At 42.5% G+C, this 18,044-nt stretch overlaps 7 protein-coding genes across 7 annotated transcripts; all 7 read left to right on the top strand.

Moving 5' to 3' along the window:
- Positions 1 to 47: 47 nt before the first annotated feature.
- Positions 48 to 1,241, top strand: LSM04_000356 (uncharacterized protein; the record flags this gene model as incomplete). The annotated part of the gene is made up of 1 exon (XM_067331170.1): positions 48 to 1,241. The coding sequence occupies one exon, from the start codon at positions 48 to 50 to the stop codon at positions 1,239 to 1,241; it is 1,194 nt and encodes a 397-aa protein (XP_067188996.1).
- A 651-nt stretch (positions 1,242 to 1,892) lies between these two features.
- Positions 1,893 to 3,770, top strand: LSM04_004214 (uncharacterized protein; the record flags this gene model as incomplete). Its single annotated transcript, XM_067331169.1, has 1 exon — positions 1,893 to 3,770. One exon carries the CDS (start codon positions 1,893 to 1,895, stop codon positions 3,768 to 3,770), a length of 1,878 nt encoding a protein of 625 aa, XP_067189056.1.
- Positions 3,771 to 5,020: 1,250 nt separating this feature from the next.
- On the top strand, positions 5,021 to 7,534 carry LSM04_006146 (uncharacterized protein; the record flags this gene model as incomplete). Its single annotated transcript, XM_067331168.1, has 1 exon — positions 5,021 to 7,534. One exon carries the CDS (start codon positions 5,021 to 5,023, stop codon positions 7,532 to 7,534), a length of 2,514 nt encoding a protein of 837 aa, XP_067189096.1.
- Positions 7,535 to 8,632: 1,098 nt separating this feature from the next.
- LSM04_003731 (uncharacterized protein) lies at positions 8,633 to 9,232 on the top strand (the record flags this gene model as incomplete). The annotated part of the gene is made up of 1 exon (XM_067331167.1): positions 8,633 to 9,232. The coding sequence occupies one exon, from the start codon at positions 8,633 to 8,635 to the stop codon at positions 9,230 to 9,232; it is 600 nt and encodes a 199-aa protein (XP_067189050.1).
- A 462-nt stretch (positions 9,233 to 9,694) lies between these two features.
- On the top strand, positions 9,695 to 10,639 carry LSM04_005099 (Batten's disease protein Cln3; the record flags this gene model as incomplete). Its single annotated transcript, XM_067331166.1, has 1 exon — positions 9,695 to 10,639. One exon carries the CDS (start codon positions 9,695 to 9,697, stop codon positions 10,637 to 10,639), a length of 945 nt encoding a protein of 314 aa, XP_067189067.1.
- Positions 10,640 to 11,504: 865 nt separating this feature from the next.
- On the top strand, positions 11,505 to 13,150 carry LSM04_001137 (Batten's disease protein Cln3; the record flags this gene model as incomplete). Its single annotated transcript, XM_067331165.1, has 2 exons — positions 11,505 to 12,871; positions 12,958 to 13,150. 2 exons carry the CDS (start codon positions 11,505 to 11,507, stop codon positions 13,148 to 13,150), a joined length of 1,560 nt encoding a protein of 519 aa, XP_067189004.1.
- A 903-nt stretch (positions 13,151 to 14,053) lies between these two features.
- Positions 14,054 to 15,709, top strand: LSM04_002850 (Batten's disease protein Cln3; the record flags this gene model as incomplete). The annotated part of the gene is made up of 1 exon (XM_067331164.1): positions 14,054 to 15,709. One exon carries the CDS (start codon positions 14,054 to 14,056, stop codon positions 15,707 to 15,709), a length of 1,656 nt encoding a protein of 551 aa, XP_067189030.1.
- Between the last annotated feature and the right edge of the window lie 2,335 nt (positions 15,710 to 18,044).

Raw genomic sequence — 18,044 nt, 5'->3', positions numbered from 1 at the left:
TACGCTCACCCTTCAGGCGAATCATTTGTACATCTAATTTTGTAGTTATGATTCCAGCAATAAATGTGAGTAAACTTGCCGCTGATGGTGTTGGAAAGGCTGGGGAACATAGTACAACTAACGGTAATATGGATGGTGGGAGATTGCAACAGGAGATGCGTTCCTCTACACCCTTGCGCAATCGGAGTTCCACAAGGAATATATCCCGAGGCGTTCGGGACGCGTCACCTCATAGGACCCCACGTGCAGGTGCAAGTGCGAGTGCAGGTGGAGGTACTACTGTTACCGTAGAGGACGGTAGCTCAACTGCTGATTTGCGCCGTCGAGCAGAGGAGGTAAGCTCTGTTTTGGGCGTAAACGTACTTCAGGTTCAAGATACATTTATACTTCAATGTAAGGCTATAGAAGTTGCAGAGCGAATGATGCGAATGGAGGAATGGTATAATGTGCAGCTACAGGAGCGAAGTGCCTACCTGGAGCACCGTATAGCCCAACTTGCTGCTGGTATGGGTGGACAAGGTACACATACGGTAACGGATAAATGGGTGACGCCAACAACCATACGAAGTCGAACAACTACAGGTAGTGTAGGAACACCATTAAGCCGACCAACACTAAGTGTTACTCCCACATCATCCACTCGACATGCTACTGCGGTTTCTTATGCTATACATGCTACACATACTCCGCCTTCTGTAATTGCGACACCCCCAGCACCGCCCATAACTGTTGTTTCTCATACCACATCTGGGGCACTTAGTACAGCTGATACACACACTATTTCTTATCCCACTCATATGAGTCCAAAAACTCCTGATAGTTCCCGTCTTCGACTCTCATACCATCAGTCTACTCCGTTAGCGGGTAGTTCTGTGCATCCGCCATCACGTGATATGTCCTCTTTGAGTCACACAACATCACGTAACTCTGGAGCTGTTAGACGACAAAATAAGAGTGGAGGAGGAGGAGGAGCTCATACTAGTGGAAGTCGAACCAAAGGAACAGGAACAGAAAGACGAAAGGTACGTAGCTCAAGTGTTACAGTCGGTCGTGTATCTAGAGGAAGTAGTGATGCAGGAGTTGAGGAACCTGGTGATGATATAGCTAGACGTCCAAAGAAGCGGCGCAGTTTGGGTGCATCAGTTCTGCTTTCAATACCAATGAGGAATGCCACCCCAAAGCGTGTGCGACCCTCCACTGGCCGATTAGGATATTCGTCAGATGCAGCAAGACGGGAGTAACTAACTAGGGTTGTATATCCATCTCTTGATAGCAGGGAAGAACATATTTTTTTTTTGATGATATGGGAATATCCCATATTCACAGCCAAATAGCATCGTTCTACTAGACCCCCTTTCTTTGTTTCTTTCTCCGGCTATGGAGTACTTTTTTTTTTCTCCTGTTGCTAGATTGTGGCATGATACCACTGCATTTTTCTACCTATTACTACTACTACTACTACTACCCATGTTTTTTTTTGTTTTCCTTCATTTTCTTACTAATTGCATTCATATGACTGCTTCTTAGAAGCGATGTTGTCTCTTGACTTATTCCGTAAGCCTTTCCATGGTTTCTTCCCACATGATTTGTCAATGTGATGAGAAGAGGAACATGTCGCTGTACTATTATGTACATGTGCGTGCATTCTCTTTTTTTTTCTTTTTTTTCTTCTGCAATAATGAATATGGATGTATCCATACTGCTTCATTTATTTGAATTTCCCATGATTAATTATGTACTATTTTTCCCTAGTGTTTTTCGCTCTGTTTTTTTCTTCTTTTATTATTATTTATTTATTTTTTCTTGTGTGGAAGGTGCCGCAAAAACGGAAAAAAAAGAGGAATAAGAAAAGCAAAGAAAAAAGGGAGAACAAATAGAACTAAAAGGGAGAGATGGAGCGGTGTAGCAAGAAATCGAGCCCAACACCCACATCACCGCGGCCTGTGGTAAAGAATATCCTCAAAAATGTTGAGAGTCATGTTCGTCTCATGTCTCACCTTGAGAATACCTCCACCTCTTCAAGTTACACGGCACTACGTCTCAAGGATACACAAACAGACACATGGTCTGAGTCATTTAACGTTACACGTGTACATCGTGCGACGCCAACCAATACTTTCTATCAGGAGTTGATCGCCCCTTGCGTGGCGAACAGTATGGCAGGACAAAGCTATCTATTCCTAGTTAGTGGTCCATGTGAGAGTGGCCGTAGTCAGACTCTCTACGGTAGTCCACATCACAGTGAAAAGGGTATTATTGAACTCACCGCAGAAGATCTCCTACGCTACACGAAAATGACTATAGAGGATGGGGAGGAAAATAACAGTCGTCGGGCAACTGTAACACACTCCGCGTTCATTACACGTGGAACACAAATGCTTGAGACAGTTACTGGTGAACCTGTACCTATTGTGGAGTTTCCACCACCTCTGGGACCCACGGCATTACCACATATGCAGTTACTGGAGTCCGCCCCTAATGCTGTGCAAATACCAGTAAAGAAGCACATGGATACATCTTGTATTGTACAGTTTCAGATATATGCACCAGTCGATGCGGCTGGAAGACGTTCAATGGGAACCATCACTTTTGTAGATGTTGCCGCTTTTCGTCCACCATACTGCAGTGAAGTTCGTCATCTTGTTGAAGCGGTTCGTCGTGTAGCTGGTCTTTCAAGTAGTGGAGACCCTTGCTTTAAACAGACAAAATTGACAACGTTATTGGAGCCTGCACTTGTGGGATATATTACTCTTATGTCAATTACGACCATAAGTGGACGAGCAGATCTGCATGAAGCCGCATGTGGAGCTCTTCGCTTTGCCGAATCCCTTAGTCGCATTCACCAGGTACTAATGCTTGTACACATCAATACCCCCAAATGGTTAATGGAAACGGCAGAGAAATTAGAAGAACTACGAATGCAGCGTGAACGATTATTTGCCGAACAATATGCCCGAGGTGTGTATGAGTTTTACCTTATTGCCAATAAATGGCTGGCGGAGCATGTGGCTGACGTTGATGGTACATTTGATAAATTGCTTGAAGAAACAGAACGTGTTCGTGAAGAGGTTGCACGGGAGGTGGAAACACAAGCGAAAGAACTTCAAGCACGCATAGAGGAGGAAGAAGAAGAGACTGCAGTGCAGGTGGAGGAGGCCCGTGCGGCTGAGGCGGTAGCCAACTCTCATTTAGAGGAAGTGAAGCGATTAGATGAAACCATCGCTGCATTAGATCAACAACTAACACAGGGAGATTTTTACAGTGATCACAAAATAAGTGAGATGCGAATAGAAATATCTACATTAGAGAATGAGACAAATATGCAACGACAGGAATTGACTCAGCTGGAGAAGGAAGAGAAACTTTATGCCAGGAAGTACAGAGAAGTAGTAGATGTGCTTGAAAAGTACGCTGAAGATCTTGCTATGGCACAAATGCATTTTCTGCATGCTACTGAAATGAATGATATTAATAAAAAGAAGCAACAACTTGAGTCAGATCTTGAACTCGCTTCACGAGTGGCACAACGGGCAACAGATAATCTTCGCGTTGATCGTGAACGTCGCTCAAAGTTATCACGATTGACTATGATGGAACAAAAGGTAGAGGCACTTCGTGAACGGGTGAACCCCAATGGGAACAGTAACAGTAACGTTAATATCCGCAGCAGTGTTAGTTGCAACAAGACAGAACGATGTGACGAATCTGTCTCACAATCACCAGGATGTAGACGACGGCGGTATGTAAGCCCACGATATTCAGCGATCTAATGTTTACAAAAAATAAATACTCTTTTCAGCATATACACGGTTATCTCTTGTTTAAACCTCATTAAATTTAGATATACGTACGTGTTTTGTGTGTATGTGTATCGGAGTACAAGACATATATATATATATATATATATATATACTGGGGAAGCGTAGGCTGTGGAGGTATGTTTGTTTTGTCTCATTGACTGCAGTTTCTATTAGAGGAAAAAGAAGAAAAGAATAGAAAGTGTGGTGTTAGTGTGCAGTAATATATAGAGAAAGAGAACAAGAAGAAAAGAAAAAAAAAAGGATGGGGGATAAAAATGAGTGAGTGTTCTCCACCCAGAGATGGGATCAAGTACGTTGGTCCTCTTGACTGTTTTTATCCATTTTATATATAATTATTTTATTTGTCCTAGATGCTTTACTTTCTTTTTTTTCATGTTGAGAAGATGCACCAAACGTGTACGATGCACACATCCGCACATAATACTACAGAATTGGATAAAAAAAGGAGATCATAGTTACCAAATATAAGCACATATGTTAATGTTAAAACATTAGATTTCTTTTTTCCTTATTCTGAATTTGTGTGATTTTTGTGTAATAAGTGTCTTTGTTTTTTTCTGTAGTCAAGAATATATATATATATATATATATATATATATATATATATATATATATATACAAGAGTATCAAATAGATATCTTGTGGGGGTGTTGGTACCCAATGGAAGATGTAATAAAACTTTATTGAAATAACCATTTGTTTTCTCTGTTCCTTTTTCTTCATTTTTCTATATATGTTTAGCCTGCAAGGCCAAAGAAGTAAAAAAAAAGGAGTAGCAGTAGCAGTAACACACAACACTGCAAAAAAAAAAAAAAAAGAAAAACAAAAAAATAGGCAAACAAACTGAAAATATAGTCGCAAGAAGTAAAGACAGAAGCAAAACAAGTGAACGTATTGGCTGATTTTCCACTTTTTTCTTTCGAAGGCACTTCTATTACTGTTATTATTATTATTATTATTATTATTATTATTATTATTATTATTATTATCTTCCATAGGAATAATAATAATAATAATAACAGTAATAGAAGAAGGAGTGTCGATACTTATAAAGGTCAACTGGGTGAATTAAGACAAGAATCCACCACAGAAAGCCCAAAAAGAAAGAAGAGTACGAAAAGCCAAACGAAGCAAAGCAGTAAAACAGAAAAGAGTGAGAAAACAAAAAGAAGCAAGCAAAAGAAAACCAACCAACCAACATGCAGGATCCCCTTGCTCCTGCTGAATTCCGCATGGGAAGTGGCGATGCATTTAGTCATCCCATCAATATGTCTCAGCCTGCCACAGCGGAAGAACTGCGGGAGGCAAGTGAAGATAATCTCCTCCACGAGATTCTAGCCATGAACACACTTGCCATGCAAAGATGTAATGCAAACATGCCGGAAGAAGCCACAACGATTCTTACAGAGGCATACATGAAACTCCACAACCGCACTTCCCCACAAAACCAACAAATGATAGACACTCTCCGCGCCACCACACTTAATAATCTTGGTGTGGTAGAGTGTCACCGCGGACAACACCGCCAGGCACTCAGTCACTTTGAAGCCGCACGACAATTGGAGGAAACATGGGGAACCGCATCTCCCTCCGTCGCCCTCAACAGCTGTGCCGCCTATAATGCACTGGGAATGTATGATAAAGCTACTGCAGCGGCTACAGAAACTATTGATATGCTTCGGACGTTGGCTATACAGGAGAAAAAGAACAATACCGCTGGAGCTAATACTACTGGTAATACTAATACTGGTACTGGTGGTATGGGAGGAGATGCTTGTCGTTCACTACAGGGATCCGGTATTATCATTGCCAAATCTGATAATGACGCACTATGGGGTGCGGCATGGCATAATATGGCGGTTGCCCAAATCAACACAGCGAGAGTTACGAAGGATCCTACTGAACATGCTAATGCGGCTGTATTATTTCAAAACGCTATGCGAGCTACACAGGAATTGCTGGGTCGTGATCATCCCATGACAAAGAGTGTTACCGCTACCTACCGAAAGGTGCGGGATGTAATACGTTCCTACGGTGTTTATAAACAACACCACACCATGCTTACTGCCCCACCACGACCAGTGGATCCACGTGATGATGAGGAGGAAATGGAAAAGTATTTACAGCAAAGCGGTGCTAAATCACGGCGTCGTGCATTGGACAAGTATCACCGTGATCTCACCATCACCTTCTGCGGTGAGGCGACAAAGGGTATAAAGTTAACTGAGAGACTTGATCCAACACCGTATCCAGGTGCATTAGATGAACCGTTTCGAAAGAAGAAGGGAAAAAAGATGCCACGTGTGTTGCGTGGAATGGCACTAAGTGAGACACTACTCCAGGCTGGACAACTGTACAGTAATCCACACCCATTGTTGTTTTCACTTCCACCGAACTATCAAACAACGATGGGTGGAACGTTGAAGGATAGCCAAAAGCGTACGGAAGGCAATTCAGGGAATGGAGGGATGTCAGGTTTTCGCACCATCACAGCTCCAACCAAGTCCACTGTCAAACAATCACAGCAATCGCAACAACAGCAACGTCGTCGACAACCACCACCACCACCACCACCACCACAGCCACAACAACAACAACAACAACCATGGCAAGTAGACTCAACTAAAAGGTCTGGAAATTTGAATTACCAGCAAGTGGCACCAGCTCCACTACAGCAGAAGAACAATGTATATCAAGGGTCAATGTCTAATAATCGACAGAAAAACACTAACCACAAGCAAGCACCGCCTGTATATGCACAGATTCATCCTAACCCGAAACCATCATCACCTAGTCACGAACAGATATCCTCTAACTATAGTTACGATCCACTAACATATGAAACGACGTCCCTTAGCTCCCAAGAGGCTATGTACAATTACCAGAAAAATACCTCCAATTCACAGGAAGGCTCTTCTCGTAATCCGCAAATACACCGACAAGTATCACCCAATGACCAGACCAAAGTAATGGATCACAGAGGGAACAACTGCGAACCACAGATTTCCTCCCAAAAGGTAATGGCATCCGAGAAGGCAGATGCTTCTAGTGAACGTATCCCTGCTCAGCATTCATACAAGACACGACATCCACGTCCACCATCGTCCGAAAGGATTCTCCCGCCAATAAGTAAAACCACCACTCGAGGAGGAAAAGTGAGCGGAAGGCGAACACCTAGTGGTGCTGACTGTGCAGTGGCAGCAGCAGCAGAATCAGCAAGACCGACAACAGCATCAACAAAGGCGACAGCTAGTAGTGCTGGTAGATCAAGACAACGATCTCCTTCCGTGTCCAAGTCAACGACAATACCAGCTGCGGGTCCTACTTACGAACAGATTAAATATATATTGCTTGCTGAGCCTCAAGAAGAAAGACAAAAACGTTGGACAGTGGATCAACGGTCGATGAATGAACTCTCACCACCGTTGGCTGCATCAAACAACGCCCTTCAGACAATGAACAGTGAGTTAAATGCCGAATCAGTTGATGGTAAGACACACCAACTTTTTGATGCAATGTGGGTGACAGCAACACCAGCCACTGATACTGCCAAAACTCATACCGTGGGGCGGCCCAGTTACTATGTTTCTTCTGTTGTGAATCTTTCTAAGGGAGATGCTCTTCTACCAGAGGAGGTAATGCAAATGATGATGGAAGGCAGCTCTACCTCTGTGAATGAAACCACGACACTGAATGTCGAATCCAATCACTAAGTTGCGGGGTCTGTTTTCGGAATTTTGGGTGGGGAAACTCTATACCGGTCCGCCGTAAGAGAAATTATTTCATCGCCATGGAGATGCCTCAAACAGGGCCTCCTGTTCAATGTATACGTTTATACTCCCCCCTCTCCTTCTCCCCCTCCAATAAGAAAGAAAAGAAAACGTTGAGTAAAGCTGAAAAAGGAAGAGATGTTTGTGAATATGGGGATAGCAAAGATACCTTGGGTGTTTAAATGTTTGTGGGTGGTGGGTGGGAAGCAAAGAGGAAGAGAAGGGGGAAAAAATAAGAGGGGGTATACGTAGATATCTGTATTCGTCTCTCTCTTTCTCTTTTTTTTCCTTTCCTTCCTTTCTTCTTTTACTTCTTTCTGGTTGGGTGAGTGAGTTTGTGTGTGTGTGTGTGGATAATTCTGAGAAGGAAGTTCATGAGAAAAGAGTAGACATGTGCTGCTTATGCATCATCCCTATTCTTCTTTTCTTTTTTTCTAATTATCCCCCTTTTCTAGGGCTTGGAAAAGGAAGAATAAGGAGAGACCATACTACCTTTTTTTCTTTCATCTTCTACGATTCTGCGTTTGTTTTCACCCATAGTATTGCTGCTTAGTTCTTATACAACTATCCCTTTTTCCATATTTCTTTTTCGTTTTTTTTCTCTGGCATGACGCTCGGTTTCTCCTCAGTCCGTTGTTTTGCGATGAGGAGGACCCTTTTGCACAACACATGTATGTTCTATTGGTCCATCAGTCAAGTTTTTCTTTTTTTTCGATTTCCCTACGCAACAGTAAGTTTCTTTTCCCCCAAATAAGATGTGCTGGGTTAATAGAACGACGTGAGAAAGACAATGAGACGCTTTTCTTTTCTTTTTTTTTCCTTATTTTCTTTAATTTTCTCAATTAGAAAATACAAAAAAAATAGGACAAAGAGAAATAAAGACGTGAAAACTATTGTGTGAACACACGTGTTTACCCTCCAAATACAGACACGCACAGGTACACGAGGGGGAAAAAAGAGAAATAAGAATAAAAAAGGAGTAAAAAAAAAATAGTAGGAATAACCCAAAAGAATAAAAAAACAAAACAAAAAAAAAAACGCATGGCTCTTGTGGGTTTGCCACTTGAGGGCGGCGTTGTCCGCACTGTGCGGATGAGCGACCCACCAAAATCATCTGAATTGCAGCGCAGACAAGAAGCGGGTTGTCTGCCATACCCAAGCCGCCTTGCCTACCGTCTCATCGTCACACCCACCAGTGAAACTAAGAATGCATATGTCTTCGATGAGCGCCCTCAAAGAACGAAGGGGGCAGGGCGGGTGAACGAGCATGACCGATATCGGCAGGCGCGATACGGTAAAGTTCTTCGTAGTCATCACGTCCCTGTAGCGCCCTTTGTTACCTTTGCTAATCAGCAAGAACAAAAACAAGGAAATATGGGAATATCACAAAAACTATCTACCGCAGAAGAACCCTTGGCGTATCAGAGGCGTTTGCAGGGTAATGTGCGTGATGAGGATTATGTCATGTGTGGGGGGTTTCATCCTTTACCTGGTCAGTACTATTACAAACCTGGACAAGGCATTACTGTGATGCCACAACCGATTGTACAACTACAGCGTATGTACCTCCGTGATGTGGTGCCGCCTCCAGCACGTTTAGTTGCAGTACCAGAGGGAAAGTCCACTATGGCTTCCATCTAGTATGCTGTAATTAGCCAATATCATGACGAAATCGCAAAAAAAAAAAAAGAACAGGTGACGTATACTATATATATTTGTTTGCATTGTGTTTTTTTATCGGCACATGGTGTATCGAAGCTAAGTCTTATATATTGGTTAAATTGCTCATAGAGGTTTATGATGTCCCTTGCAAAGAGTAATAAACACAAATATAAAAGCTGAAAAGATGAAGGAAAACAATACATTTTCTTTTCGCTTCCTAATTACACAAACACTGCCAAGAACGAAAAAATATACCTAATTCTCTGTCAAGTTTAAAATTCTATTTTATAGTTGGAACTATGCAGTCTTTCATGCTAACATGTCATACAATAAATAATAAGAAAATCCAAGAAGAAGGATGTTTTTCAATTTCTGCTCACACCGTTTTTACCGTTTTCAACGAGCGCAAATAATGCCTACGGTGGCTACACATGCAAGGCAATGACTAACTGGAAGGGCATGCCGTGGGCGGACATCATCCCTGCCAAGCGCGAGGAGAAGCCTGAGTGCCTGAAGGAGATGGAGCGGGAGAAGTTGCGGGCTGCGATGGGCGATGACTACGTGGAGCCAATGGACACTGATAACACACCCGACAGCGCACAGATTGGAAGGTGGGCGCGCTGTAAGCGTGATACATGGCCCATGATAAAGGAGATGCACAGGTTTACGTTGTGGAACAACTTTAACCTTGCTGCTGTGTACGTTGCGGAGTACGCTGTACAGTTCATGGCACCATTCAGTTTCCCCTGTGATACGGTGAAAACAAGTGAGAGCTTCTGGCTGAAGAATTCGTTTGTCATCACACAGTTCTGCTACCAATTCGGTGTGCTGATCTCCCGCAGCACTCTTCTCTGTATCCGCGTCCGCTACGTGTGGATTATGACGATCATCCAGGTCCTGAATGCCATTGCCTGGTTTGTACATGCAAAGACAAAGTACATGTCTGACCCCAATAATGCGGACCGTGAGCTCAAATTTGCCTTTGGCCTGTTTGGGTGGATGATATTTGTGGGTCTGATGGGCGGTGCCTCGTACGTGAATGTCTTCTATAACATCCTTGAAGAAACAAAGAGAATGCAGCTGGATGAGGAAAGAGAGATTCTGGAGTTCGTCACCCAACGCCGTTCACCCGGAATCGCTGACAATTCTGCTGAAAAGGACCCTCAGAAGGATTCCAAGAACGATGATTCAGGGGGCGTTGTTGCTGCTGGAGAAGATTCGGAGGAACTGCTTGCGGCACGCCACTACATTGCAATGATATGGAAGGAAAAACGCACTTTGGCAATGAACATTGGTGCCCTGTACGCTACTATTGGCATCACACTTGGATCTCTCCTCGATCTACTGTTTACGTTGGTCCTACTGAAGGGGGATGAGTGCACCTAGCTTCGCAGAAATGGGTTAGTATTTACTGGGGAAAAGAGTGGTATAGCAGTAAATTGACTGTAAGGGCACGTTCTTTAAGTAGTTGTTTTTTTTGGTTTTTGAATTGCTGTTCGGTTTCACTGTACTGATTTTCTTGTACTGTGGGCGAATGTGTTCCATTGCATTGCAAATGTTTCTTTGACTACTAATAAACTTTTTCTTTTTTCAATTTACAGTGAATTAGGGGGGAAGAAAAGGGGTTACTATCGCTGAGTCGTTGCTTGACGAAAGTATAACAGTGGATAATAAGGATATTTTTGTATGTTGAATGACAGTAAATTAGAAGGAAAAAAACGGAGATTAATATTCTATCTTTATTTCGATGAAATCATGACAGTGCCTAATAATTACAGTTTTCTTTTTTCAATAAGAGTAAAATAAGAGGAAAAATGGGTGATGACCTTTGGGTCACTCTGGGGTCAAAGTATAACAGTTGCATGTAAAGGAAAACATATTTTTATAGGTGTCTTAGCACAACAGGAAAAAGTAAATAGAGGTATATAATGTGTGCTCTGTAAAATGGTTCAAGGTGAAGTGACTAAAATGCCTGATAAAGTGAGATAATGGCTCAGAGCTGCGTAATTACGATGATTTTTATTTAATTAATTTATTTGTTTTTCTAATTTTATTTATGCCTCCCCCGGTTCTCGTTTCTTGTTGAAATTGAGTGATTTCTGTGTGTGGGGCAAGCTAAATGGCATAGGACATCCTTTTCCACCGGACCCATCTCCCCTTTCTCTTCTTTTTCCTATCTCTCCTTCCTCCTCTCTGTCTTTAGTTTTTACTGCGTGGTGTGTCCTTTAAGGTAGGCCAAGGTTAAACAACGATGGAGAGCGTTTTTGCTAAACAACAGGAACAAAGCGTTCACACTGCATGCCGCGTGCGTAACATATTCTGTTTGTGGTGGCTGGGCATGATAAACAACTTCCACTACACACTGGTGCTCTCCGGCTCAACCGCCATCGCTGAGAGCTACGGTATGAAGAAGTATGTGGCGCTTATCACGTGGGCCAATGTGTTCTTTGGAATCGTCTCGCGCATTGTGAACGCGTTCCTTCTGCCGCTGCTCTCCTACAACATCCGTATAACGGCAACGTCAGTGATGGGAATTCTGGCAATCCTTCTGGTGAGCTTTGCGTGGGACATTGGGGGCCACAAGAATGTGGCAGCCTTTATTGTAACGCTCACTGGTGTCGTATTCATTGGTGTGGCCAGTAACTACGGCGAAGCTGTGTTTCTTGGGTACATGGAGCGGATGCCATCAAAACAGATTGGGTCTTGGTCTTCTGGAACAGGGCTCTCTGGTGTGGCTGCCTCACTTATCTTTTTGGGATTGGCCTCTGCTGGCCTAAGCAACCCTCAAATATTTCTCATCAGTATACCTGTGCTGGTTATGTATTGGTTGTTGTACTTCTTTGGCCTCAAGGTGCCTTTCTACGTGCCGGTGAGGTCTGGGAGCACTACCTCCATTGACGGGGTGGATGCTCAGCCTGTGGACGATGGGGACGGTGGCTACACATACAAGGCAATGACTAACTGGAAGGGCATGCCGTGGGCGGACATCATCCCTGCCAAGCGCGAGGAGAAGCCTGAGTGCCTGAAGGAGATGGAGCGGGAGAAGTTGCGGGCTGCGATGGGCGATGACTACGTGGAGCCAATGGACACTGATAACACACCCGACAGCGCACAGATTGGAAGGTGGGCGCGCTGTAAGCGTGATACATGGCCCATGATAAAGGAGATGCACAGGTTTACGTTGTGGAACAACTTTAACCTTGCTGCTGTGTACGTTGCGGAGTACGCTGTACAGTTCATGGCACCATTCAGTTTCCCCTGTGATACGGTGAAAACAAGTGAGAGCTTCTGGCTGAAGAATTCGTTTGTCATCACACAGTTCTGCTACCAATTCGGTGTGCTGATCTCCCGCAGCAGTCTTCTCTGTATCCGCATCCGCTACGTGTGGATTATGACGATCATCCAGGTCCTGAATGCCATTGCCTGGTTTGTACATGCAAAGACAAAGTACATGTCTGACCCCAATAATGCGGACCGTGAGCTCAAATTTGCCTTTGGCCTGTTTGGGTGGATGATATTTGTGGGTCTGATGGGCGGTGCCTCGTACGTGAATGTCTTCTATAACATCCTTGAAGAAACAAAGAGAATGCAGCTGGATGAGGAAAGAGAGATTCTGGAGTTCGTCACCCAACGCCGTTCACCCGGAATCGCTGACAATTCTGCTGAAAAGGACCCTCAGAAGGATTCCAAGAACGATGATTCAGGGGCGTTGTTGCTGCTGGAGAAGATTCGGAGGAACTGCTTGCGGCACGCCACTACATTGCAATGATATGGAAGGAAAAACGCACTTTGGCAATGAACATTGGTGCCCTGTACGCTACTATTGGCATCACACTTGGATCTCTCCTCGATCTACTGTTTACGTTGGTCCTACTGAAGGGGGATGAGTGCACCTAGCTTCGCAGAAATGGGTTAGTATTTACTGGGGAAAAGAGTGGTATAGCAGTAAATTGACTGTAAGGGCACGTTCTTTAAGTAGTTGTTTTTTTTGGTTTTTGAATTGCTGTTCGGTTTCACTGTACTGATTTTCTTGTACTGTGGGCGAATGTGTTCCATTGCATTGCAAATGTTTCTTTGACTACTAATAAACTTTTTCTTTTTTCAATTTACAGTGAATTAGGGGGGAAGAAAAGGGGTTACTATCGCTGAGTCGTTGCTTGACGAAAGTATAACAGTGGATAATAAGGATATTTTTGTATGTTGAATGACAGTAAATTAGAAGGAAAAAAACGGAGATTAATATTCTATCTTTATTTCGATGAAATCATGACAGTGCCTAATAATTACAGTTTTCTTTTTTCAATAAGAGTAAAATAAGAGGAAAAATGGGTGATGACCTTTGGGTCACTCTGGGGTCAAAGTATAACAGTTGCATGTAAAGGAAAAAATATTTTTATAGGTGTCTTAGCACAACAGGAAAAAGTAAATAGGGGTATATAATGTGTGCTCTGTAAAATGGTTCAAGGTGAAGTGACTAAAATGCCTGATAAAGTGAGATAATGGCTCAGAGCTGCGTAATTACGATGATTTTTATTTAATTAATTTATTTGTTTTTCTAATTTTATTTATGCCTCCCCCAGTGTGAAAAGTGGAGGGCTGCTCTGTATCTGAATACGGTTCTCGTTTCTTGTTGAAATTGAGTGATTTCTGTGTGTGGGGCAAGCTAAATGGCATAGGACATCCTTTTCCACCGGACCCATCTCCCCTTTCTCTTCTTTTTTCCTATCTCTCCTTCCTCCTCTCTGTCTTTAGTTTTTACTGCGTGGTGTGTCCTTTAAGGTAGGCCAAGGTTAAACAACGATGGAGAGCGTTTTTGCTAAACAACAGGAACAAAGCGTTCACACTGCATGCCGCGTGCGTAACATATTCTGTTTGTGGTGGCTGGGCATGATAAACAACTTCCACTACACACTGGTGCTCTCCGGCTCAACCGCCATCGCTGAGAGCTACGGTATGAAGAAGTATGTGGCGCTTATCACGTGGGCCAATGTGTTCTTTGGAATCGTCTCGCGCATTGTGAACGCGTTCCTTCTGCCGCTGCTCTCCTACAACATCCGTATAACGGCAACGTCAGTGATGGGAATTCTGGCAATCCTTCTGGTGAGCTTTGCGTGGGACATTGGGGGCCACAAGAATGTGGCAGCCTTTATTGTAACGCTCACTGGTGTCGTATTCATTGGTGTGGCCAGTAACTACGGCGAAGCTGTGTTTCTTGGGTACATGGAGCGGATGCCATCAAAACAGATTGGGTCTTGGTCTTCTGGAACAGGGCTCTCTGGTGTGGCTGCCTCACTTATCTTTTTGGGATTGGCCTCTGCTGGCCTAAGCAACCCTCAAATATTTCTCATCAGTATACCTGTGCTGGTTATGTATTGGTTGTTGTACTTCTTTGGCCTCAAGGTGCCTTTCTACGTGCCGGTGAGGTCTGGGAGCACTACCTCCATTGACGGGGTGGATGCTCAGCCTGTGGACGATGGGGACGGTGGCTACACATACAAGGCAATGACTAACTGGAAGGGCATGCCGTGGGCGGACATCATCCCTGCCAAGCGCGAGGAGAAGCCTGAGTGCCTGAAGGAGATGGAGCGGGAGAAGTTGCGGGCTGCGATGGGCGATGACTACGTGGAGCCAATGGACACTGATAACACACCCGACAGCGCACAGATTGGAAGGTGGGCGCGCTGTAAGCGTGATACATGGCCCATGATAAAGGAGATGCACAGGTTTACGTTGTGGAACAACTTTAACCTTGCTGCTGTGTACGTTGCGGAGTACGCTGTACAGTTCATGGCACCATTCAGTTTCCCCTGTGATACGGTGAAAACAAGTGAGAGCTTCTGGCTGAAGAATTCGTTTGTCATCACACAGTTCTGCTACCAATTCGGTGTGCTGATCTCCCGCAGCAGTCTTCTCTGTATCCGCATCCGCTACGTGTGGATTATGACGATCATCCAGGTCCTGAATGCCATTGCCTGGTTTGTACATGCAAAGACAAAGTACATGTCTGACCCCAATAATGCGGACCGTGAGCTCAAATTTGCCTTTGGCCTGTTTGGGTGGATGATATTTGTGGGTCTGATGGGCGGTGCCTCGTACGTGAATGTCTTCTATAACATCCTTGAAGAAACAAAGAGAATGCAGCTGGATGAGGAAAGAGAGATTCTGGAGTTCGTCACCCAACGCCGTTCACCCGGAATCGCTGACAATTCTGCTGAAAAGGACCCTCAGAAGGATTCCAAGAACGATGATTCAGGGGGCGTTGTTGCTGCTGGAGAAGATTCGGAGGAACTGCTTGCGGCACACAAGTACATTGCAGCAGTGTGGAAGGAAAAACGTGACTTGGCAATGAACATTGCTGCCCTGTACGCTACTATTGGCATCACACTTGGATCTCTCCTCGATCTACTGTTTACGTTGGTCGTACTGAAGGGAGACGAATGTGGGGAGCCGACATGATTTCGTTTTTTTTTTGGTGGGCTAGTTGTTTTTTGTGTCTTGTTTTTGGTACGGTGGTGCGCGTTTGTTGTTGTTCAACTTTTTTTAGCTTTCTGTTTTTTTTCGGTGGAAGGTGGTTGTGATGTTTTTTTCTTCTATGCGCTCGTGGTTGGTAAGGATTTAATAGATATGTTTGTAATTCGGTTGATAATTTGGTGTGGCAAGAACCTTTTTTTCACATTGTTGTCGACTCTCTGTGGTTTTTTTTTGTGTTTGTGTGTTTTTTTATTATTTAGCTGTCTCTTTCTCTCTCTTGTTTTTTTTTTGTGTTGTTACTTTTATCACAATCACTACAGGTAGTTGTGCATACACTGTTTTTTTCTTTCATTTGCTCTCCGGTTGTTGGCTCTTTATGTTTTCTTTCTTTTTTATTCGTGAGTTGCCTGAGATGTGCAAGTGGTTTTGTTTGGGGGTGTCTGATGTTGTGGCTGCTCGTGGGTATATATACGCGGCTGGTGAAGTTTAGTTGGGTTGCCACAGGGGAGTCTTTTTCGTCTATTAATGATACCCAAGAGACTCGTTTATATATATATATATATATATATATATATATATATATATATATTTGTGTTCTTGTATATAGGTTCTACTGTGTAACGTGTTTTTTTGTTCTTGTTTTGGTTTAAGTGTTGTTGCTTCTCCGTTTCCTGAAATCACACCTTCCTTGATTCGCCTTTGTGTTGCTCCTTTGATAGCCTTCATTCCTACCTTTTTCAGTAGCACGATTGTAATTTTTTAAAAATATATTTGCTTTTCTTTTTTTCTTTCTATTTCGTTGTTTGAGTTTATGTGGTGTTTGTCGTTTTTTTTCCCTCAGATATGATGCTCTATTCTGTCTATACAACCGGTTTTTCTCCTTTCTGATGTTTTTTTTTTGTTGTGGTTTCCTTGTTTTCTCTTGGTGATGTGTGCTATCGTGGCTGGGGACGGTAAAGCTGGGGTACAGGAACAGGGAGATCTATAGACACACAAACATCTAACGTGGAAGTGTGTATATCAAGAGAGATTGATTAAATCCATGTTTGATACATTTCCCCCTTCATTTGTGAGGGTCAAGGACAACAATAATGTTAATAATAATAATAATAATAATAATAATAATAATAATAATAATAATAATAATAATAATAATAATAATAATAATAATAATACGTATGGGAAGAAATGGGAGTAATACCAGTGATAGAAACAGAAATGCGGGTGCATAACCGCATCATATTATTATTATTATTATTATTATTATTATTATTATTATTATTATTATTATTATTATTATTATTATTATTATTATTATTATTATTATTATTATTAATACAACAGTGGATGACGGCTTCACGACGGTGCTGCAGCTATACATCCTTGAAGAATCATCTTCCTAGCTGTCTTGTGAGCCGTAAATCTTCCCAATTTTCATTATTATCCTCATTATCATTACCCATTGGAGGATGAGAGGAATACATTAGGGTGGGTTTGACTGGCGGTAGTGGAGTTTCTCTGCAGAGTGTTTATTCGTCTTCCATCACAGCGTGCGGTACTGTGGTGGGAGAACTCATAGAAACAAACCGCCTCTCATCACACATATACATTACAACAAAAATAAGAGGGACAAAACCAGTAATTTACAACTTCGGCAGGAGAGGAAATACCTAAAATGGGACCAATATTCTAATGATATTTGAACTGTGGAGCTACAGAAACCAATATCAACAATATTGGAAATTGGGGTGGGGGTCGATTCTTATTTATGGGGTGTTTGGAATTTGTGTGGCAACCCCTTCACTAATTGAAGAAATAATGGAATATGTAATTCTATATATATTTTTAAAGTATTCTTTGTGTAAGTGGATGTTTTTCTTGCAATGCGTTTGTTCAACTTTATTGTTTCTTGTTTTGTTTTATTTTCGGGTTTTATTCCTTATATATATATATATATATATATATATATTCTTTCTTGTGGGTTTTTTTATTCGTTTCACTGAATCCTCGTTGGTCCAGTTGGTTCAGCTATTCAACTGGTAGATGTTAAGAGGGGCAACCAAAGAAAGTGGGGTAAACCGATTTTATGTTTTTCTTGATTATTTTCTTCCCCCTCTTTATATACTGTGTATTGCTTTACTGCACATCCGATAAAGTGCATGTGTGTATGCCTCCCGCTGTATTCTTGCGGCATGGGTTGAGAGGAACTGATATATAGATATAAATATACATCTATAATAATAATAATAATAATAATAATAATAATAATAATAATAATAATAATAATAATAATAATAATAATAATAATATATATATATAT

Source organism: Trypanosoma melophagium (genome assembly GCF_022059095.1).
Source record: "Trypanosoma melophagium isolate St. Kilda chromosome Unknown ctg33segment0, whole genome shotgun sequence".
NCBI lineage: Eukaryota > Euglenozoa > Kinetoplastea > Trypanosomatida > Trypanosomatidae > Trypanosoma > Trypanosoma melophagium.
This window is presented reverse-complemented; position numbering and strand designations above follow the sequence as displayed.